Source organism: Paramisgurnus dabryanus, chromosome 21, assembly GCF_030506205.2.
Source record: "Paramisgurnus dabryanus chromosome 21, PD_genome_1.1, whole genome shotgun sequence".
Taxonomy (NCBI): domain Eukaryota; kingdom Metazoa; phylum Chordata; class Actinopteri; order Cypriniformes; family Cobitidae; genus Paramisgurnus; species Paramisgurnus dabryanus.
The window spans coordinates 14,980,974-15,005,918 of record NC_133357.1 but is presented as its reverse complement, the minus strand read 5'-3'; the positions used below and the strand labels follow the sequence as shown (position 1 = coordinate 15,005,918).

General features: G+C 40.5%; 1 protein-coding gene across 12 annotated transcripts in view; it reads left to right on the top strand.

Annotated features, from left to right (window-relative positions):
• agrn (agrin) overlaps positions 1-24,945 on the top strand; it is a 294,150-nt gene that overhangs the window by 199,188 nt on the left and 70,017 nt on the right. For all 12 annotated transcript variants that reach the window (XM_065285836.2, XM_065285838.2, XM_065285837.2 and 9 more), the window contains 3 exons: positions 11,679-11,900; positions 16,079-16,279; positions 16,882-17,082. In XM_065285836.2, the coding sequence (XP_065141908.1) occupies positions 11,679-11,900; positions 16,079-16,279; positions 16,882-17,082 (624 nt within the window). The remainder of the gene's footprint in view (positions 1-11,678; positions 11,901-16,078; positions 16,280-16,881; positions 17,083-24,945) is intronic.

Below are 24,945 nucleotides of genomic sequence, written 5' to 3'. Positions count from 1 at the left end.
TAAAGAGACCGTAACCTCAATTTACCTACTTAAGTCTGTGTCATTTATGTTAATCAAACAACCCAAGACAAACAGAAAATCAATTCTGTTGCTCTAAAAATAATAATAATAATAATATTTAATTTGTACAATAAAGACAGTGTTATAATTCATTTAATTCAATTTCTGTACCTAAAGCTAATTTTAGACCATACTTAATGTGCAGCTTTGTTCTTTTTTATAAATGTTTGTAATTTATTTTTGTTATTAGAGTTTTATTTGTCACAAAGAGACTTGAGATGTGACTTGGACTCTAGCCCGGAGACTTGAGACTTGACTTGGACTAGAGCTTAAAGACTTGAGACTTGACTTGGACTCGAGCTCAAAGACTTGAGACTTGACATGGACTCGAGCTCAGACACTTGAGACTTGACTTGGACTCTAGCTCAGAGACTTGACTTGGACTCTAGCTCAGAGACTTGAGATTTGAGATTTGACTTGGACTCATGCTCAAAGACTTGAGACCTGACTTGGACTCAAGCTCAAAGACTTGAGACTTGACTTGGACTCGAGCTCAAAGACTTGAGACTTGACTTGGACTAGAGCTTAAAGACTTGAGACTTGACTTGGACTCGAGCTCAAAGACTTGAGACTTGACTTGGACTCAAGCTCAAAGACTTGAGACTTGACATGGACTCGAGCTCAGACACTTGAGACTTGACTTGGACTCTAGCTCAGAGACTTGACTTGGACTCTAGCTCAGAGACTTGAGACTTGACTTGGACTCATGCTCAAAGACTTGAGACCTGACTTGGACTTAAGCTCAAAGACTTGAGACTTGACTTGGACTCTAGCCCGGAGACTTGAGATTTGACTTGGACTCTAGCCCGGAGACTTGAGACTTGACTTGGACTCTAGCCCGGAGACTTGAGACTTGACTTGGACTTGTGCTCAAAGACTTGAGACTTGACTTGGACTCAAGCTCAAAGACTTGAGACTTGACTTGGACTCTAGCCCGGAGACTTGAGACTTGACTTGGACTCTAGCCCGGAGACTTGAGACTTGACTTGGACTCTAGCCCGGAGACTTGAGACTTGACTTGGACTCTAGCCCGGAGACTTGAGACTTGACTTGGACTCTAGCCCGGAGACTTGAGACTTGACTTGGACTCTAGCCCGGAGACTTGAGACTTGACTTGGACTCTAGCCCGGAGACTTGAGACTTGACTTGGACTCGAGCTCAGAGACTTGTGAGCATCTCTGGCCATTACAAATGATTTTTGGGGTATTTTGAGCTGAAAATTCACATTTTCGGCACACCTGAAACTTATATTACATCTTGTATAAAGGTTGTACTGCATTTAATGACAGATAAAAATTAATTTCATTGGCCGAATGACCAAGGCACACTACAACGATTTAAGTCGTCTCTTACATTCCTTACAGCATCATTCGCTTTGAATTAAAAACTGTGTCTGCTTTGACTGAACTCTTTGAAACCTTGACTGATGAGCTTTTGTGCATTATCGCGGCTCAGCCTTGTTCTATGTAATTTCCGAGCTCTATAACTCAGTGGGTGTGCCGGCCGTAATGGACTCCTAATGATAAGCAAAGAAAGCCGTCTGTTTCTCTAGGCAGCACAAGATGGATCCCGCAAATGAAGCTGACCTAAATACACAGCTGTCATTATAGTCCAGAGGATGTTTCATAGCTTGTGAACAGAGGCTCAGAATACACCAGCTCACCATTTTTCATTGTCTGTCTCTCTTTTTCTTTTCTCATGGCTATAACTCATAAAGACTTACAATGCTCACATTGAGTAAAAAGAGACGCTTGGGAATCAGGCGCCCCAGGTGACAAGGCACTCTGATTAATATTTATCATTTGCATATTTATTTGATTAGCATCGCTCGCTGAAAACGGCACAAACTTGAATTTTTTTGCTTTGGAAAGAAGAAACAATAACAGGTTAAGCACCCATTGAACTTTGGAGGGCCCTGAGAGATGTGTGTAATGAATCCAATTAGACTGGTAGATTGAAGAGCCGGGGTAGTGTGATTATATTTAGTACCAACCTTTGCAATGCGCTGTTTGTGAAGAGGTTGAATCTGGGTCACCGTTGTAGGTTGAAAAGCTCTCAGCAGCTTCTGCGTGTTTGTGTTTGGAGGCTCTTTGTACTGCATGCTTCTGCATTCACTTTCTTTTACCTTCATTTTCCTCATCCTCCTCTGCTTGCATTTCTCTGTTTTGAGTGCTATGTGCAAGGCTTCCCATCTGCTGAAAGGATGCACGGATACTTTTCATTCTGTACTCTGTTTTAAGCTTGCTTTGTTTGTGTTTGTTTTGTTCTCTTGCTGAAAAACCCAGGCAGGTTTGGCTGGTCTCGTTTGCTAGTATTAGAAGGATTTTGAGCCATTTCAGATGGTCATACTGGACGAATAGCTGGCAGAAGACCTCTGTAAACTAGGCCAAGCTGGAGGCCTAGCTTAAGTCGTGTTAAAAATAAAGTTTCTAAATAGAGTTCTTCATTGTGATGTCATAGAAGAACCATTTTTGGTTCATTTCTTGATTAAAGGTTCTTCAACAGAGACTTAAACCAGAAAAGACCATCTTAGGCTTTTTCAGCAAGAACATTTATTTCCTCCGTTCTTTCGCTCTTGTTATTTCTATTTTGCTCTTCTCGCTTTCCGCCTTTCTGGTTTCACAGTGTCTTACCTCATCCATGTCTTCCCTTGTGGCGTGGAGAAGGCGACAGAATTGGTTGCCTGGTTAAATTCTTAACGCGTGGAGAAAAAGAAAGTTTCGACGCCCTTGAAGCCATTGTTTGGTGATAAGTGCTCCTTCAGAAACCAAACACTGCCTCTGGGGGGATTTCTACTTGTGTCATGCTAATATTTCCTTCTCTCCATTTTCCTCACACCTTCTCCTACACGCTAATAAATGTTTTCCCTCAAGCTTAAAGGGAAGGTAGGAAACGAGAGCGAGAAAAAGTGAACCAAGGAAGAGTCACTGCTTTAACGGTTTTTGATATACAGAGGGACAGGAAGTGAAATAGGCACTGTTTGCTGGATATCATAAACACTCTCATATTGACGAGATGTGAGGGAGAAAATAGATGGAAGCTGGTATGTTTCATGCTCGTGTGAATTCATACATGTCCCATAATCCCGATATGTGGCTTAAAGCATAGCGGATCTCCATATGCATGGCTAGAACAGATTGTAGCATTTACTGTCATACAGATGTGTCAGGGCTGATGGTGTTTCACCTAAAGGGCTTACAGAGATCCACTGTAGTATTTGCTGGTTGACTGTACAATTTGACATCACTTTAAACAAGTTCACTACTTCACACAAAAAGTAGTTTTTTACTCTCAGACCATTGCATCACAAATTGTGATTTTCTATCATATTATGTATAAAGACTCAAGCTCACTCATAAAGGGATAGTTCACCCGAAAATAAAATGTACCCCATGATTTACTCACCCTCAAGCCATCCTTGATGTATGTGATTATCTTTTTTCAGACGAATACAATCAGAGTTACATTAGAAAATCCCCTGGCTGTTCTAGGTTTATAATGGTACTATATGGCTTCTGATTTGAAGCCCAAAAAAGTCTATCCATCCTTCACAGAAGTAACCCAAATGGCTCTAGGGTGTTAATAAAAGCCTTCTGAGAGCAATCAATGCAATTTTGTAAGAAAAATATCAATATTTAAAACTTTAAAACAAAAATAACTAGCTTCCGGTAACAATCGATGTGCATTCACGAGATTTCCGATGTATGAAGTAGACGCAGTGGCTTAGTGATGCATAAATCGTGGGGTAATTTTCATTCTTGTGTGAACTATCCCTTAAATTTAAAGGTGCCACAATAGGTACTTCACAACAGGCCATAGTGGAACCGTTTTTGGTTTTACAAATTACCATTCAGTTAAAAGCTCTTCAAAGAAGCATTTTATCAGGGCTGTCAAAATTAATGTGTTAATAACGCGTTAACACAAATTAATTTTAACGCCACTAATTTTATTATCGCAACACGCAATTTCTGTTTGACTCTTGGTCTAGCCCACAGCTGGATGAATTGAGACGCAGCAAGTGACCCGCACTGTCCAGATAAGTCGGAGGGTTTCATAAAAATAAGAACATTAAGCTCTCGTCTAGCGAATCCAATGCTCTAAATGGTCATTAAACATTTAAAATTAAATTTATCTGTATGTTTCCTGAGAGGTGTACGGTCCAAAATCCATTATCTAAAGCAAAGATGCATCTTTTTTCACTTTTTGGTTTCGTTTTTTAAAGCATGCAGAAATTATAGAACATAGACTGCAGGACTTGCTTGATGTTAAAATAATTATTAAAAGAGATAAAGTTCGGGACCTGATTGATGTTAAACGAGTTATTAAGAGTGACAAGACTCAAAAGCGATCTTCCTGATGCTGACGTCTGAAGTGCATGCACACAAACGTGCGAGACCCCGATATAGACATCTACACAAAATTACAGTTTTAAAAATAGCTGTTCACGCAGGTATGGCCTATAATCTGTATATCTGAAGTGAATGTTTGGTTAACTGTTGAGGAAAAGTATCTGTTGTTTAACATTATATTAAACCCTTGCATTAGCCTAAAGTATCTTAAGGCGAGACAGCTTAAAGTCTGTCTCAATGTCAAAATTAAACAATAAAAGAAAAACATATATTTAACATATATTGATTACATTGATTGCTTTGCGTAAACAGATGTAGTTCTGTCATGCTTTGTCAGATCCCAACAAATCATTCATTGTTTTGAACTTTTTAAATAAAGAATGTTAAAATATAAATAACTATTTTTGGAAAATTTACTCATCCCAACTCAATTTGCCAGCACAGGTCACAAATGATGCAGCAGCAAACAGAAATGGAGAAATAACAAGGTCTTCTAAAGAGAAAATCATATATAAAACTATGGCTGATGGTTCTGTTGAAAATGTAAACAGGCTGTTGTAAACATACATTTGCATATAGAATTTATATTTGTCCAAATCCATGCTGATTAGAGCATTAAAAACTTGAAAAGTGTTAAATTTAGGTAAATTTAGAACAGATAAAAATGTGAGATTAATTTGCGATTAATCGCGAGTTAACTCCTGAAATCATGCGATTAATCTAGATTAAATATTTTAATCTATTGACGGACATCATTTTTATACCTTTTCATGTCCTTTTTCATACCCACTACAAAAAGTAAAAATAATGATGATGCCATAAAAAAAGAACATCTGACAAACCTTTCTGTTGCGCTAAAGTATCTTTGTGATGAAAAAATTTTTTTCCCGATTTTGAAAAGGCTTGAAAGAAGTGGTTCTTTAAAGTACCTTTAACTGAATGGTTCTTTGAGGAACCAAAAATGGATCACTGTGAAGAACCTTTCAAGCACCTTTATTTTTAAGAGTGTTAGGTTATTTTCTGGCATCATGTAGCATCTTTGTTTTTCGAGAATGTTCAGTATATTGCAAGAAATAAAGTCATGAGAAACACAAGGTCGAGTAAACATAAAAGCACATTAGTCCACCATCAAAAGAAGAGAAGCCTTTGTGTGCTATCTATGTTAATAGTCCTTAACACAGTGTTTCAGCCTCAATTATAATTAAACGGTACTTGGTACAAATGTGAAATGTAATGTGCAGTGTTGAGCAGTGGGCGGGGCCACAGCGGATATTATATAACATCTCCGAATGTGGCGGAAGGGGTCTGAGGACTGCGACACCCTTGGTCCACAGTTCCTGATCACAGCAATTATTCGGCTCTTCCAAGCCCTGCTATTTCCTCGCACCTTCTCATTATAGGGCCGCCTGTCCACACATTCACATTTTCGCGTGGGCTCCTAATTAATGTACTCTGCCACTTTTCAGTGTCGATTTCTTTTTTACTTACAACATCGCATCTCTCTTTATGTACGTGAACCTATAAAAAAGCTTCAAATGTGCCAGTTCTGTGCGCATCTCATCCCGATGGCAGTCCCAGAGAGGCATGTGGCTGTCATCCAGCTTACAGCTGGAGTCCTTGAAGACTGCTGCTCCAGCACAGGCCTCGGGGATAACAGCCCACTATTTCAAAGAGGCTCTGCCACTCTTAAAAAGGGACTCATTTCTTACTGAGAGAATATGCAAGCCAACTCAATATACCAAAGGATGGCTGCTAGAAGATTTTTTTTTACAAAGTCTGTAATCGTAGTTGCATGTAACATTTTCTCTGAGAACTTTCTCCCTCTTCCTTCCTTATGAAATCCGCTCGAATTTTGCAGCCCCAAGAGATGGAAAACATAAAATAAGAGAGCGTAAGAAAGAGAAACCAGTTTTCGTTCTGTTTTTGGAGTGAGAAATCTTTCATCTTTTTTAAGAAACACAGTAAAGCAGCATTATCGCAGACTGCAGTTGGGTTTTAGGAGCCGTGCCATGGGAAACAGGTCATTGAACCATTCTGAAGGCCAGAAGGCTTTACTGATGAGCTTGATTTCATCATCCTCCAACCCTGCACAGATGGAGAGGTGTGGAGATCTGGAGGAAAAATCCGGCTTGCAAAATTAGGCAGTTACGTGCCAGTTCGGTGCGTATTTTAAGCTCTCGTTCTCGGCAGAGAAATCAATAGCTTTGTTCCTGTGGAAACATTCCCTCAGAGGAGCTTTTACTGTAGGACACTTTTAGATCAGCGGAGGAACACAGTGGTCATGAAGATAACCTGCTTACTTCCCACTTCTGTTTTTATTGTTGTTGGCACAGCCGGGTACTTAGAGTGGGTACGTGTGTGGGTTTAGAAAGGATATGTGTGTGGCGCTACTTGATTTTCGTCATGAAAAACGTGCTTGGCAGCACGAAACGCACTTTTTGATGCGTGCTGAGCTTGATATGGGTTTGATATGCTCTCCTCCTTTTCCCGACTCGCCTTCAGATGTGGGGTGGGATTTAATGTAGTTGCCAGGAAGAGGTTGGAGAAGGGTTACGTTCGAATCTTGCACCGTCCATTGCCATTCACTTAACTATCTGAATGAGAACCACGGTATGGCTAGCTAGACGTCTTAGTCTGTACATACTGGGAAAAGATGACTATATAATTTATTATGCAATCAATCTATAGCTTTATTCCAACACCCATTGAGTAGGGGTGTGAATCATTCGATTTGATCAGAAATCACTTATTGAGAAGCCAACATAGATAGCTGTCTTTTAAAGGGGCCATGGCATGAAAATCTGACTTTTTCATGTTTAAGTGCTATGATTGGGTCCCCAGTGCTTCTATCAACCTAGAAAATGTGAAAAAGAATAACCCAATAACTTAGTTTTGGTAAACCATTCTCTGCAAGCATGTGAAAAAATAGCTCATTTAAATGTGGCTCTCCTTATGATGTCATAAGGAGATCTTATTATAATACTACCGCCCCTTAATCTGCACTATCAACCCACAGCACTGCCATTTAGTGCAGAGAGAAATTAAAAATAATTGACAGCACAATTGAGTTTGAATTGCAATAAACCACCATCATTGTGATCAGTGTTTGAATTTCATCAGCTCATTTGCATTTTAAAGGACACACCCAAAACGGCATATTTTTGCACACACCTACAAAGTGGCAATTTAAACATGCTATAATAAATTATCAATATGATATTTTGAGCTAAAACTTCACATACGTACTCTGGGGACACCAAAGATTTATTTGACATCTTAAAAAATTATTGCGACATGGCCCCTTTAAGAAAGCAAAGTTTTTTGTTAATGCAAATTTGTTAAGAGTACACAAACTTACCATAAACAACTTCTTAGCGTGTGCCTTGTAAACTTTGGAAGTAAAAGGAGTGCAAAATACAGTGTGACCGCACCTGAGGGTTTTGGCTAATACGAGGTGTCTTGTAAGGCAGCGTAATTAAATTCCCTACATTTTGTTCCCTTAGGCAGCTCACTAGGTTTTGGTACAGAGCGCCTGTCTCTCTCGTATCCGTTTTTGAACTTCTAAATGTGACATTAATGTGTTCTCCTGTATTATTTTGTGCTTATTTGTTCCAGTCATATTGGAAAACAAAGTTATTTTGAGGAGACGATGTATTAGATTTATCTGAAGGCAGCGCGATGTCTGTTTGTGTGCGATATTAAATGTATCAGTGCGCCTGTAATATTATTTGGGCACGATGGGATCTAATCCAGGAATAATTACTGCCGTAACCGCACCATAGACAACACAGGTAGGGGACGCACACACGCACACAAAACACACAAACGCTTTTGAAATAACACAGAGAAGGACGGACACTCATCTAATTTATATGTACACATGTACAAAGGCTGACAAGCAAACAAACAAACAAACAAAAGCTCTCCTACACACACAGCAGCAGCATACACAAACACGCACCTGCAAACATTTACCGTCACCCTGTCATTTTTACCTCTCTCACTGTACTGAGTGAACCTGACGGGCTGCCCTTTATTTTGACATGTCTTTAATCTTAGTGTGAAAGTGCAAACACATCACATTTAATCTTCTAGCCTTTCTCCACCCGCGGCCTTGAACCCCAAGCATACAAATGTGCAGTGCTTTGTTTATTTTTAATTTAAAGGGATAGCACACCTGAACGTGTCAACATTTACTCGCCCGCACGTCATTTTAAACCCATGTGAATTTTTCTCTTTCAAAGACCACAAAACGGAAGCAAGGCGAGATGTTTACACTTCAAGCCTAGATTGTTTGATTAACACTTTACAATAAGGTTGTATTTGTGAACATAAGTAATGCATTAGTTAACATGAATTATCAATGAACAATATTCATTGCTAAAAACAACATTATTTTGTGTATTTGGTATAATACAATGTGTTTGCATGGTTTATGGTTAAAAACAGATTATTTTACACACATCGTAAATTTTTGTAGCTCCAGATTTCACTTTCTTCCTGAAATGCACGGATTTGAAAAGCGCTGTGTCCCTGATTGGCCAGCTAATCTTTACGTTGTGATTGGCCTGAATACCTCTGAAGTCAGCAGTAAATGTGACGCTCCTTCTTCATGTTTTAAAGATTCGGTCACAATGCAATGCTAACAGGAGTTAACTTACGGTACATTCACATGGGGCGTAAGCGTTAACGCTTAACGGAAGGCTTGTCTGAAGCGTGGCCAACAGCCAATCACAGTGGCCGCTACACATGCTCCGTTCTTCCATAAACGTAATTGGCTTGCTCTGCCTAGGTTATTTGCATAAGGCGATCTGATTGGCTGACGCACGCATTGCCGCTTGAAAAGTTGAGAAATGTTCAACTTCTGCCGCGAGCAACGGCACTGACGCGGCGCCGACGGATCCACAATTCAGTTCGGCAACGCATGACATCACCCATTAAAAGTTAACGGGAAGCATTAACGCTGCCGCCCCGTGTGAATGCGCCGAAGTGGGATGAATAATGATAATGTCGGTCTTTACTACATCACAAATCTCATGCTGCGTTTACACCAACCGCGTTTCAGGCATCAAAATCACGTCTACCGCGCCTAGTTTGCTGCTTGAACAGTTTGAATGCAGACGCGCGGAAAAGGCCAGCATTTGACACGCGTCATAGGCAAAATCCGCTTCTTGTGGGAGGGGCAAGTGCTATGCGGTTGTCTGTTTGCAAGATGACTGATGTTGATTGTGCATTTATCGAGAGAGTTACCAGTTTGTATTTGGTAACCTTACCATATGGGGAAAATAAATAGCCCGGAGCCGCAAACATCACGTGACTCAAAAGTGAAATGTGTATTACAACTTACCAGGTTGCCCGATGTCCTCACTGACACTTTTCCAAGCGAGGTCCTTTTTGTTTCTGTCTCATCTAAAGAAATAAGAACTTGTGTCGTATAACTCCGTGTGACTGCTTACGGACAATATCAAGCGTTCCTTCAGGTTGAATGAGTGACTCCGGGCGTGGCTCCCGCCACAGCAGCAAGCAGGCTCCTGATTGGTTAACGCAGCGCGAAATTACGCCAAAGTTAAAATTTTTCAACTCGGGCGTCAGCTGCAAATTTGCGTGAACAACAAAATGCAAAAAAAGCACCATTCGCGCGTATCGCGCACAATGCTCAATTTGTGCCTTTCGCGCGAGCTTCACGCGCGAATTAGGCGGAAACGGGTCCTTCGCGCCAAAAGCCTCATCCGCTCCGCAGGACCTCCAGATGCGCGTCAACGCGTCTTCACATTGACTTCACACATTGAAATCACTCGCGCTTCACGCCTATACCCCGGTTGGTGTAAACGCAGCATTAGGAAGTAAACTATTGCCTACAATCCGTGTGATAAGAGATTTACGTTAGAGACAATAACTCACTTCATCGTTTACTTTGGGATTTGTACCATTTGCATATCGTTAACATGTACTAATACACACTTACACACCAAAGGAAATGGAAAAACGTGAATCGGACAATAGGTTACTTAAAAACATGACTTTATGTGATGAACAGGCACATCATATTTCGTATGGGTTAAAATCACACAGGTCATTATTATTATCATTTTAGGGTAAGTTATTCCATTAACAGTGTCTCTCTCAGGAACATCCCCCAATTTTCTCTGTGCATTAATTTTTTGCCCTTTTGATTAGCAAAAAAAATGGCTTACTTGAGGACGAAAGTTCACCTCTAGAGAAAAGTGAGCGACGCTGTTACACTCCTGACCCACTTCTCTCTCTCCCCCTGTAAGCATCAAAAACAGTCTTGTGCCCGGCCCCGGCCTCCCCCAGCCCCTCTGTCTACTAACTGCAGCAGTTAATGAACTTACAGCAGAGCTTCTGTGGCACCACTGAGGCCCAGCTCTCTCCTCTCATGTTCATATTTCATATCTCCGCTGTAGCCCAGCGCACTGAATTATTAACTAGAGCGATCCCTATTCTGCGATGATGCTTTGTGTTTTACTTTGTGTCTGTCTCTCTTCTTTGTGCAGCCAGTGCACCGTTGAGAGAGGTTTGGTAGTGATGCATGAAATGAGATGTAGGTAGTTAGTGTTCTGATTGGCCGGTCAAATGAGGCTGCATGTTTGCAGCTACAAAGCGTGGAGCCCCGTGCGGATGCTTATCTGTGCAGCAAGTGGTTCTTGGGACATTATCTCAAGCCATCAGGCATTATGGGTAGAGAAAAACAAGAAAATCTGTCCAACGACATTAGAAGTGAAATGCTGTGTTTTGAGTCGGAACCTTCAAAGCGAATTAACTCGCTCTGTTAAATTGTTTAAAGTTTTAAGTGTGGCAGTCAATTTTAAATGTGCTGATGAATCCCCTTAATTCCCCTATATTAAATACTAAAGTCAATCCTGATCCGATGGTGACTGAGCATAGTTTTGCTCTTTGGTGTTTTTTTTTTGCTTTTATTTTCCAAAGTAAGTAAACTACAATAATGTCAGGAAATAATTAGTGAACCAGTAGATTAAGGCACTGTGTTTTAAATGCTTTTTAAGCTGCTGCATGTAAATAAGCAGCGCTAGAAACCAGGAAGTATGGTGGAGACGGTGTCGTCATTTGTGATTTTAAAGGATCTATTTGTAGCCAAAAGTAGAGTTTGTGGTTGCGTGTACTACACTCCATGTTGCAGAAATAAACCAGAGGGTTGTAAAAACCGTCTGCCCTCTCTTTATCCTCTCCTTCCTACTTCATCTCAGCTATGTGGTAACTCGTATCTCTTTCTGGGGCTTTTTGGGGCAGATCTTAACCTGGTGAGCCCCTGCCTGAAGAAGACCTGTGAGTTCGGAGCCCAGTGCGTGGTGCAGAACGGCGAGCCCGTGTGCGAGTGCTCGAATGTGTGTCCGCAGGATCAGGACCCTGTTTGCGGAAGCGACGGGCACACGTACAGCAGCTCATGCCAGATGAAGGCCATGGGATGTGCCGAACAGAGAAAAATACAGATACAACACAAAGGACCATGTGGTGAGTACACACACACATTGATGCCGCTCACTTTCTTTTTGCTTTTCATCTCGTCCACCCCCTGCACTTAAGCACTCCACCGATATTTCGAAAGAGGACTGTAATTTTCCTCCTCTGCGACCTTTTTTTTTTTAAACGATGCACTTAAGTTAGAATTAAAGAGGGCAGCATCCTTCATGGTAATTGTTTGAATGACTCATGTTTTTTTTTTTGTCTGGCTTCGTAAGCACGTTCCAGATACAGTACAAGTCTGCGGGCCAGTTCACCCCTCGCACAAACACACATTTGCGTGTATACCTCACAAAAGGCTTGTAAAATTTTTTTTGTTGTGCTTGTCTTTTGTGCGCTCACTTGGGAGAGGAATATTAAGTGGACTTTCTTGTGGATCTCCGCTAAGCTTAGAGCCCTGCGTTAAAGACTGTCTATTTCACTGTCGACTTAAGTTCAGGGAGTACGGGGTAAGGCTTTGTGTTGACGTGATGCGTTTTCAGCTCAGTTTCTGAGCATGTGTGGAATGAGTGGTGTTTAAAATGAATGCTGCGGTCATTTGGTAGCTGTAAGATTCATCTCGGAAAAGAGCGCTGCAGGCCACGGTTGCTCTTTATTGCGGTGTCGCCCATCGTGGTAGCCAGATATTAAATGACATACGATGGCAATATCTCGCTTTTCAGAGGCTTGTGGAACATCGGCTTAACTACCCAAAGAGACTTAATTTAACCCACGGAAACGGGTTTGGGTGAGTGCGATTAAAACAAGGCAGCGGGTTTGTGTATTTCTCATCTGTACAAGATAAAAATTGTTAACATTAAAGTTTATGGACGTGGAAGAGTAGTAAATGTTTGGCAAAGCTGATTCGGAGCTGTTTTCTGTGTCCACATAAAAAAGGTAAAAATGTTGGTGGAAATACAGATAAATTGACGGTCTAGATGGTTCTGCAGCTGGACTGCTAACTAGTGAAACTGGTTTCCACCTAAGCTGATTAAAGCTGATAAACATTTACATTTATAGTTATGCATTTGGCAGATGCTTGTGTCCAACGCGACTTACAGTGCATTACAACAGTGGTCCTCAAACTGAGGGCCCCAAAATATTTTATTTAATAAAATACATTCATTTATTATAAATTCTGTGTAATTAATCTCAGAAAAACAAGGCTACTAACCAACAGCAATATGTTGTATAATATAAAATGTTTTGTTTAATAAAAATTTTACTTTAAAGTGACACTTTTTCTTTGAAAATATCCATTGAGTCCATTCAGGTCTGGCGGTACCACTTTTAGCATAGCTTAGCATAATCCATTAAATCTGATTAGACCATTTAGCAGTGCGCCTAAAAAAATAAAATAGTTTCGATATTTTTCCTGTTTAAAACTTGACTCTTCTGTAGTTACATTGTGTACTAAGACCGACGGAAAATTAAAAGTTGCGATTTTCTAGGCACATGGCTAGGAACTATACTCTCATTCTGGCGTAATAATCAGGGACTTTTATGCAGTAACATGGCTGCAGCAGGCGTAGTGATATTACGCACTGCCTGAAAATAGTCCCCTTGGTTACTTTCAAAAGCCGGGGACAGTTTTCAGGTGCTGTGTATTATCATTGCGCCTGCTGCAGCCATGTTACGGCAGCAAAGTCCTTGATTATTACGCCAGAATGAGAGTATAGTTCCTAGCCATATCTGTCTGGAAAATCGCAACTTTTCATTTTCTGTCAGTCTTATTACACGATGTAACTAATAAGAAAAATATCGAAACTCTTTAGTTATTTTTTAGCGCAATGCTAATGGTCTAATCAGATTCAATGGATTATGCTAAGCTATGCTAAAAGTGGTACTGCCAGACCCAGAGATCAGCTGAATGGATTTCAAAACGGTACAAATCAAATGTTTAACTCTAGGGGACCTGGAAAATGAGCATATTTTCAAAAAAAGTGGTGTGTCCCTTTAAGAATGTTTTATGTCATACATTTTCTTTTGGGGGGCCATGAAGGAATGCACCTTACTCAAGGGGGGCTGCGTAATAGCCGTGTAATAAGCGGGATAATGCATAGGCAGCCAGTTGTTATAGTGAAAAAGCCCCTTCAGTGTGATACAATGATTACACTGTCTTGGGTTATTTCTGCAATAACCACCGGCTGCCTATACATTATCCCTTACATTTGTTCCCTGGGATCGGTTTGCCAATTGAGCTACCGGAACACGTTGACCACCTTTGTCCAGCAATACAGCCATTGTGTTCTACAAACCAGTATAAACTTGTATGACCTGGTTTTACCAACTGGGAGTACTTAATACATTTAAAAAAAGTCAATTTATGCCAGTGCTGCATTAGTTTTACAGCACTTTTGCTGCGGCAGGCCGCTCGCTGGAGCAGGTGTCAATGGAACAGGGCAATAAAGTCCGGCCCCAAACATCTAATCACACGGAAGGAAACGTTGCTCATTTAGAGAGCAGTGTACACGGCCAAGCTCTTTGCCGCAAGTGATTTCTATTATTATCAGCGTTAATTATCCAAGCCCATTCAGTCCACAGCCTTTGCCTTACTCAGACCCCAGCTGTGTTTGTGTGCATTGTTCTTCAACGCTCGTATGTGGGAAGCTGCAACGTGACCATCCGAAAGGGAGCACGGCCAAATTTCATTTCATTTTTACTCTGCTTAGAAACGAGACCCATAAATGCCCTTATCTTTATAGTTCAGGTGCGGTCCGACAGAGATATGATTGACATTTATTATTACGATTTTTTGAGTTGCGTTCGACCTTGTCGCTCAACCACGGGAAAGCGCTCCGTTGTAACGGGGAGCGTGAGAAGCTTCAAAAAAACGATACGTTTACATTTATTTGCAAGGAAACTAAAGAGTCAGCAGCAAATAGGCAGTTTTTACCGGTGATTGAAACGTTAGCGGCCACAGTCGGGGATATAGGTCACCTGCTTGACACTGAGCTGGCGGAAAAAGAAAAATCATCAGGCAACGGAGAAAGTGAGAGAAGCAGTAAATATAAACTTGCAGGAGATGGAGCAGACTATTAGAGCGGGTGCCCTTGCCCAAGCACCAATCGCTGGGGAATTTTTACGACTATTCACAAAAAGTGCTGCTGTGCACCTGACATTAAAAATGTGCTACTTCTCTTCTGGCCAAAGAGAGCAGTTTACCGCTCATCTGTAGGAGTACCTAAGGGCAGAATGGACAAATAGTCTCCACTTTTAAGGCTGAGTTACCACCTACAGACCTGTGCCTGGAATTGTGTATTGTGTGTGTGCATACACACACACACACACTCATACAGTACACATGAACACACACAATACAAAGGTCATGAATTTGATCCCAGGGAGCACATACTACAAAAAATGTATAGATTGAATCCACTATAAGTCTCAGTGGATAAAACCATCTGCCAAATCCATACTGTAAATGTAATTTATGTATGTGTATTAAATAATATTTTTGGCCGCTTAGTGTCCCATCCCTTGCCTTTGTATGCTCGAGCATTGTTTAACACTGAACGAATATGTTATGCATTACCCACGCTTAGTCTAAGAAGGGATTGAAACACGTTGCAACCGATAAAGAAACGTTTTTATCAAGACACACAAGCTGATAAAGGAGAATACCAGCAGGTGCGAGAATATGATTTATTGCCCTGCATCTGACTGTCACGCCAGCCGCCAGGCAACACGCTGCAACTGCTTTTAATAAGCCGGCCGAGCACTCGAGCCCCGAGGTTGACTGAACGACGACGAGGTCACTTTATTAATGTGTAATAAACAGGTTGGTAGATGAGAGAGGAGAGATGCATTAGGACCTCTCTCCATTAACACTAAATCAGCTGTTGTTATTACCCCAGCACTAATTGAATGTGATAGCAGTTGCTCTAATGCAATCCCCCAGGTGTTATTGTCATTGGCCGTGCCTCCTCCCCACCTGTTAGAGGCACATTTTATTTTACTGTGATTAATTGGGCTTTCGGAGATCATAGCGAGATATCTAATTTACAGTTGGAGGAGAATCACAGCCAAACTGATGGGATGTCAACAGTCGCACTCCCTTAGAAAATGGACGTCACGTTTTTAGCCCAGGCTTTAGTGGGTTTTAGATTTGAGGCGGACGGCAGCAGTGTGCAATGGTGCGAATCTACATCCCAAATCTCTTTACTGACAGCATACTTCCATTTCAGCCGACGAGTCCTGCACCAACTGTTCGTTTGGCGCGATCTGCGACACTCAGACGGGGCGGTGCGTTTGCGCACAAAGGTGTTTGAACACACGACAACCAGTGTGTGGCAGCGACGGGATGACGTACGACAACGAATGCAAGCTGACTGTGAAAGCCTGCACTAATCGGCTGGATCTAAAAGTGGCGGCCCAGGGAGAATGCAGTGAGTATACAAGAAGCCGGGGTTGTCCGCCGTTCAGAATTGGGTTGAGATTGCCTTTTAAATTCCAATTCAATTTCTTAATTTGAATGCAGTTTGAATTGTGGGGTAGCATACAGGATGCAGAATTGTAATTTGAATGGAAAAATAGGACCCAACGATATTATTTTTACTGCTGTGTGCAATATATATTTATGTTAATTTAGTTTTTAATTTAAATATTCTAGTTCTTGTTCAAATTTCGATTCAACATCCTATAAATGGCCAATTCAATTCAAATGTCTACTCATGAATTTAAAGGTGACCAATTCTTAAATTCTGAAGCCCAGCCCAGCTGTCATCTTCATACATGTTCATGCATCATCAATTTGAGTTTGTCAGTTGATAACGCATAAGGCCATGCAATCGGTTTTCTTGTCACAACACAAGAAACGGTTTTAGCTCATGTTATGCCCCGTTTACATGCACAGATATACCGAATTTTACAGTCCTGTGGTTTACAAACCTAAGTGAATGTGTCTGGATGTTTTTCTGGATGTCAAGAAGGAAGTGTTTCTTTTGTTTGTGTCTCAATTTTCCCGTCCTGTGATTTTGTATGTGATTAGAAACCTGTGGCAACAGTGTGTGTAGCTGGGGCGCGAAGTGCGTGGAGAACAAGTGTGAATGTCAGCAGTGCACAGGTCAGCCGATTAAACTTGTGTGCGGCAGCGACGGCACCACCTACGACAACAACTGTGAGCTGCGATTGGCTTCCTGCAAGAAACAGAGGAAGATAGAGGTGGCAAAACCTGGCGTCTGTGATGAAGGTACTCATGTGCTTCTATACAGTAATCTGAAAATGATTTTGGACATCCAAGTCGCACTTGAAGTGCATGGTTGCATTAGATAGATAGCAAATATTAAATAAAGTGGCATCTGCAAATGTATTATTCTTGGGTTCCACTTAAAGGATTAGTCAATTTTCTTAAAAAAAATAACCCAGATAATTTACTCACCACCGTGTCATCCAAAATGTTGATGTCTTTCTTTGTTCAGTCGAGAATAAATTATGTTTTTTGAGGATAACATTCCAGGCTTTTTCTCATTTGAATGGACTTTAATGGACCCCAAAGCTTAACACTTAACTCAACACTTAACAGTTTTTTTCATCACAGTTTCAAAGGACTCTAAACGATCTCAAATTAGGCATAAGGGTCTTATCTAGCGAAACGGTTGTTATTTTTGACAAGAAAAATAAAAAATATGCACTTTTAAACCACAACTTCTCGTCCATCTGCGGACCTGCGACTTCGCGCAATACGCCATCATGTCAAGAGGTCACGGATGATGTATGAAAACTATGCCCCAGTGTTTACAAGTGTGGAAAAAGAGGACCATTATTCCGACATTGTTGTATGTCGAATGATAATAATTAATGTCTTTGTGTCAGTTTATTGTTAAAAATGGTCCGCAAATGTGCGTTTCATATATGTAACACGTGACCTTTCTACATCTTTACGCAATTACGTGAGGTCAGGCTGGCGCATCACATGACCGCAGATAGACGAGAAGTTGTGGTTTAAAAGTGCACATTTTTGTTTGTTTCTTTTTTGACAAAAATTACAATCGTTTCGCTAGATAAGACCCTTATGCCTCGTTTGGGATTGCTTAGAGTCCTTTGAAACTCGGTTGAAAAAAACTGTTAAGTGTTGGGGTCCATTAAAGTCCATTAAAATGAGAAAAATCCTGGAATGTTTTCCTCAAAAAACATAATTTCTTCACGACTGAACAAAGAAAGACATCAACATTTTGGATGACATGGTGGTGAGTAAACTATCTGGATTTTTTTAAGAAAATTGACTAATCCTATAAGTTTACACAGTTGATGTGGCACTTAATGTTTCATTTTATCTTAGGAAATGATTCACACATTTTGATAAGCAGAAAGTATTTATTACACTTTTTACTTTTTATGTGTCTGTGCTATCTTTATTTGAAATAAATGCCACTTGGTTTTATTTATTTTATTTTATAATACAAAGACTTCCTTGCATCTTTGTAGTTTAGGTGTGGTCTAATTTCCACAAAAGTTTTTGTGCACTGGACATCCAGTATGCAATAAGACAGATCAAAAGTCCCTGTCATAAACTGTATTTATTTGTGTTCTGCTGAGGGCAAGCCCAGTTAATGCGTTCACCCAAAACAATTTTTGTGGTCAATTTAACCTCCTTTCATTGACTGCATTTAGTGACCTGTCATACACTACAGGATGTGAAGCATGAAACACAACCATCAGTATGCACTGCGCGTCCTCCGTATTTTCTCTCTTGTTCGCTGTATTGTGACAATGTCATGTCTCACTTATGTCATTTTTCATCAGCCTGTTGTAACAAATCATGTTTCTCCCCTAGAAGTCTCAACAGACCATTTTGTCCAGTTTTTGTTGTGGGGAAGGGTCTGCTTTTAAGGCTGGAGGGAGCACAGTCCGATCAATAGGTTCTATTAAAGGCCAATGGCTCTTGCTTTGTCAGTTTTATTTGCAGTCCAGTGCTATGACGCAGCTGCAGTTCAAACACACTGTTTGGCCCAGGGCTGCTGGTGTTCATAAGTGATGGATTATTACTTGGTTACAGTTTAGTAAAAAAACAGCCATTTTGTATACCTGGCTTTGACATTGCAATGTATTGCTAGCGTGACTTTGTGGTGGCAGGTGCAAAATGCAACTCTGTTCAATATTTAACAAGCTTCCTAGACTCAAAAGTAGATTTCAGACTCCACTCTGAGTTTGACCTTACTTTAAACATTAAGATTAAAGGGCACATTTTTACATAAGGTTTGCCTAGACTGTATTTTTGAAGTTTAAGTTCAAAATATGCCACATATCATTTATTATAGCATGTCCAAAATGCCCCTATTTAGGGTGGAAGCAAAAAAGCACTATTTTCATGTCTGTACCTTTAAAGGGACACTTTTTTGAGGGACACTCCGGGTCTGGCGATACCACTTTTAGCATAGCTTAGCAGAATCCATTGAATCTGATTAGACCATTAGCATCGTGCTTAAAAATAATCAAAGAGTTTCGATACTTTTCGTATTTAAAAGTTGACTCTTCTGTAGTTACATCGTGTACTAAGACCGACAGAAAATTAAAAGTTGCAATTTTCTAGGCTGATATGGCAAGGAACTATACTCTCATTCTGGTGTAATAATCAAGGACTTTGCTGCTGTAACATGACTGCAGCAGGCGTAGTGATATTACGCAATGCCTGAAAATATTCCTCTTGGTTACTTGGGGACTATTTTCAGGCGCTGCATAATATCATTGGCCTCCTGCAGTCATGTTACAGCAGCAAAGTCCTTAACGCTCATTATTACGCCGGAATGAGAGTTTAGTTCCTAGCCATATCGGCCTAGAAAATCGCAACTTTTAATTTTCCGTCGTTCTTAGTACACGATGTAACTACAGAAGAGTAGTTAGGGTTGTTGTGTTTACACACTGCCAAAATACCTTTATGTGCACCTTATTAAAGTGGACTTTGCATAATATGTGCCCTTTAAAGGAACACGCCCAGATTTTGGGAATTTAGCTTATTCACCGTATCCCCAAGAGTTAGATAAGTCCATACATACCTTTCTCATCTGCGTGCGTCCCGTAACTCTGTCTGACGCAGCCCCCGCTAGCTTAGCTTAGCACAAAGTCTGGAAGTGAATGGCTCCAGCTAGCAAACTGCTCCCAATAAGTGACAAAATAACGCAAACATATTCCTATTTATATGTTGTGATTTGTATAGTCACACGGTGTACAAATAACAAGGTGATATGAGACACAGCGATCTTATAACAGTATACATACTGGGAACTATATTCTCAGAAGACGAAGAACTGCTACGTGGGCGGAGTGATTTGCTCGCAGCACCCGAGAAGCCCCTGGTGAGGAGCAGAGAGTTCGGTCAGAGTTGTGCAAATCACTCCACCCATGTAGCAGTGCTTCGTCTTCTGAGAATATAGTTCCCAGTATGTATAGTGTTAAAAGATCGCTGTGTCTCATATCACCTTGTTATTTGTACACTATGTGACTATACAAGTCACAAATCATAAATAGGAAAATGTTCACGTTATTTTGTCACTTATTGGGAGCAGTTTGCTAGCTGGAGCCATTCACTTCCAGTCTTTGTGCTTAGCTAAGCTAGCGGGGGCTGCGTCAGACAGAGTTACAGCACGCACGGAGATGAGAAAGGTATGTATGGACTTATCTAACTCTGGGGGATACGGTGAAAAAGCTAAATTCCCAAAATCTGGGCGTGTTCCTTTAACTTGTTGTCGTATAGTGTCATATTTAGTAAGATTTAATTTACAAAAAATACACAATAGCATTTTTAGTTACACTGAACTCCCATCATCAAGCATTGGTTTGGTCACTAAGCTTTATGCAATGCATCATGGTATTGGTTTGGGATGATCCTACAGTATAGTTTGTGTACAGGTAGGAATCTTAGAAAGCGTAATAAGTTATAAACACTCATTGTGGTACAAAGGTGGTACACACTTCCATAGAAGAATAATTTTTTGGCTATATGGTTCCATAAAAAATGTAAAATGTAAAGATAAGAAATGGTTATATTACGAACCACTGACTGAATAGTTACAAATGGTTCTTAACAATTACCACAAATGGTTCTTTGGCATCGCTGTAAAGAACCTTTAGTAGCACCTTTATTTTTAAAGAATGAATCGTATTAGATGCACTCTTAAAATGCTTCTTCTGTAGGCTGCCACTAGTATCTGGTTTAGAGCAATAGTGTCACATTAAAACATTTTCTTAGCGGGTCCAAAGGGGCGGTGATTAATTCACTTATTTAGACTTGCTTTAAAAACACACAATCATTAGTCATAAAAGCAAAATGCCAAAGCTCTCTCACTCTCTCATTCGAAGGTTGTGAAAAATGACAGTCTAGCCTGCGTTTGGCCATAGCAGTGAATTTATCACCTGTTTAATTTCACACTCTGCTAGTCTGAAGCGAGACTCATTGTAGACACTGACAAAGCGATAGAAGCAGAGCCGAGCATCACCTTGGGGCCGCGGCCTCTTTTTAATTGAGTATACGTTTACTAAATAGGATTATGCATTGAAAATATGAACGTAACACAGCCCAATAAGGTTTAAAGCATCGGTCTGTAAGCCTGATCTCCTACTGGATGAGAATTTAAGAGTGGTGAACAGGAAAGAGGGTGCAGTCATCCATTAAACACGGGTATCTCCTCATAAAGAACTTCTCTCAGCTCTCCAGGCTACTAGGATGGCCTATTGCTCTTTATGTTGCCAGTGTAACGATTACTCTAAGCAACCGTCTTAGTCTTTCATTAATGCCACTATTCAGGGTGACAAATTACGAATAAATAAAAAACTACCTACCAACCAAACAACCAGGCAGTCGCGAAGGCCAAAGAGATGTGTGTGCGCCTGTAGTGTCGATACAGAGGTCAACAACTTGTGATGAATGTGAATGTTGACTCTCTTGGGGAGAAATGAGAAAAGAGTGCAGTAGAGGATGTGCGTTTGTGTGTGTGTACCGAACCGAAGTGTGACATTTAGAAGGTCTCTGTGTGTTTCCCCGGGAGTTATGCATTCACAGTGAGGCATCCCGGCCACCTGCAACAAACTAGCAGTAATCTCTGAAGGTCACCGTCTTCTTCCTTCTTTCTGCCTGACATTTTTCCCCAGATACGAGAGATCTTTCTCTTCCGCCCGTCATCTATCTCCTCGATGCACGGAAATGCCTCTGACCCCTTGATGGGCCATCTGTATTTTTTTCTACTGGAATTATTCAGTCTCTGTTTACCCACTTTGCCCGGCTCTTTATTCCTTTAGCTCTTCATCTTAATGGAAAACTCATGGCTAAATGGACTCTCGTAAGTACATGATTGAGTTAAAGAGACGGGCAGGGACTTTGAGGACAGCTGATGCATGCATCTTGGTGTTCGCTAATTGAAAGGCTTGCGTGCTGCGCGGGTGCCGGTGACATCAAAGGACAGAAACTAATTAGCACCTCCTCCCACCTCCGTCCAGGTTTATTTATTCACCTTTTCACGTTGAGTTTTCCTAGCGTGCGGATGAGGAATGCAAATGTTTTCATCTTTTGCTTAGCTTGCACAATTGGGCTTTGGTAGCCTTAGAGCTTCATATATGGAAATTATTACTGGTTCTGCTTAGTGGTCAGGCTTAGAGTTTCGCTTAAGCGTATTATTTACAATATCGGTGATGAGCGACAAAAGTGTGCGTCGAATAAGTAATAGGCCTTTGAGGTAAAAAGCTTTCAGCAAAATGTTCCTCTACTGAAAATGTTATCCCTACTTATAAACAGCTTGGTCAGGTTTTAAAGTTTAAAATTGTAATGCATTTCAAAGTGAAACTGAATATTACATGGTGAAAACGAAGATGTGGCTTGGGCGGGGTTAATGGATGCTCTGCCAAAGCCATCAAACTGATGTCATCAGAGAAGGTTAGCCACAAGAGGGTGAATGATTTTTTTTTAAGCGCGCCTATTATCCGATTCACATGTTTACATTTCCTTCGGTGTGTAAGTGTGTATTAGTACATGTTAATTATATGCGAAAGGTACAAACCCCAAAGTAAATGATGATGCAACGTAATTTTTTTTTCATGGACTACAACCAACTCAATCTTCCAATGGCAGTGCAAATTAGCGTAGGGTTTAAGACATGCTTTTCAGCCGTTAAAGGTCCAGTGTGGGTTTTTAGCGGCATCTAGCCGTGAGATTGAGAATTGCAACCACATCTCAGTGCACAACTCACCCCTCAATTTCGAAACGCAAAGAGAAGCTACGGTAGCTGCCCTAGGACAAACATGTTGTTGTCTGAGACAACATAGGGACCAAATGCCCTCTGTAGTTTGTCCGTTTAGGGCTACTGTAGAAACATGGCGGCGACTTCCATGTAAGGGGACCTGCGATGTATGTAGATAAAAATGGCTCATTGTAAGGTAATAAAAACAATACAGTTTATTATGTAAGGTCTTTATACACCACTGATAATATAGTTATGTATATTATATTGCATTTCTGTCAAGAGATCCTTCTAAAAGTTACACAATGGACCTTTAAATAATGAGGTAAAACCAGCAAATTGATGTGCGCAAACCTACGTAAATTCATTTAAATACTCTCCTCCCATAAATGTTCACCTCTGAAAGGAAAACTCCTACAAATGCATTTGCAAAAATGTCAGTTACAAAACAACGGTGCCCATGCCTTTTCGTTTTTGACGACAAAAGAGACGTTTGCATTGACCAAGCTGTTAGTATATCTGGCCCGTAATGTACTTAAAAGAATATTCCATTTTCTTAAAAGAAAAATCCAGATAATTTACTCACCACCATGTCAACCAAAAATGTTGATGTCTTTCTTTGTTCAGTCGAGAAGAAATTATGTTTTTTGAAGAAAACATTGCAGGATTTTTCTCATTTAATGGATTTTAATAGAGCCCAACATTTAATACTTAACTCAACACTTAACAGTTTTTTTCAACAGAGTTTCAAAAGACTATAAACGATCCCAAACGAGGCATAAGGGTCTTATCTAGCAAAACGATTATCATTTTTGACAATAAAAATAACAAATATACACTTTTAAAGCACTACTTCTCGTCTAAATCCGGTCCAGCGTGACCTAACGTAAATGCGTAGTGACGTAGGGAGGTCACGTGTAGGGGTGTGCCGGTTTCAGAATTGGTGATGGCGTTTTGCTCGTTTAAATGCTCGTGGATTGACGGGAAAGTGTCATTTTACCATAAAATCATGAATGTGATGCCAAGTGTGTTTTAAACAGTAATAACTTTGAACAATTTAACAGAAAGCAATGAAATATTTCAAAAAAACACACGGTTGGCAGAAGACTGCGCTGTCACTCTCTGCCCAGCATAAATTAATCCTCTATCTATCATCTATTTTAATAATCTTCGGAGAAACATATTTGTGCATTGGGCTTTTTATGTCTGTAATTGTGTCTATATCTGTCATTACACGGACCAGAACAGCATGAAAACAATGTGGATTAAAAGCGTATTGAAGAGGTTTTGCTCATAAATGCGCAGGTAAAAGAAAGTAATGTGAACTTGAGATTGTTATTAAACGCAGCCGGTGTAAAAGCACAATGGCCACGCGCAGCAAACACTCTCCGCAGACGCGCTGCACAGTGCTCACCCGGCGTTTGAATAAACTAGACACTGATTAGCTACTTGCTCTACGTTTCTTTAAAATTAACAGCAAGACAACTAGCAGTGAATGTGCGTTTAAGAGAGTTAGTAGATTAGCATGGGAGGATTTGAACTTGAAAAGCGGAGTGTACTGACGCCTTTCCGTGGTTAAAACAACATTCCTTCTCATGGTCATTCATGTTTATTTGATGCTATAAATTAACTAGAAGGAAGAGATGATTTGAAAGGTGAGACTTTGTTTAATGTTAAATCTCAAAAGTAACCGAAAAGTAACCTGGTCTGTCCTGTATGTCAGCGCGTTGTCAGTGTCTGCTACGCTCTGTATTTTTCACTGCGTGAGAACGTGAGGGGGCGTATAACACAGACTGTTTTTAATTAGTATTTAAAAATTCTTTATGATAAAAAATGTTTTAAAAAATATTTTAATAACACGGTTTTGGCGGTTATAGAGTTCTAAT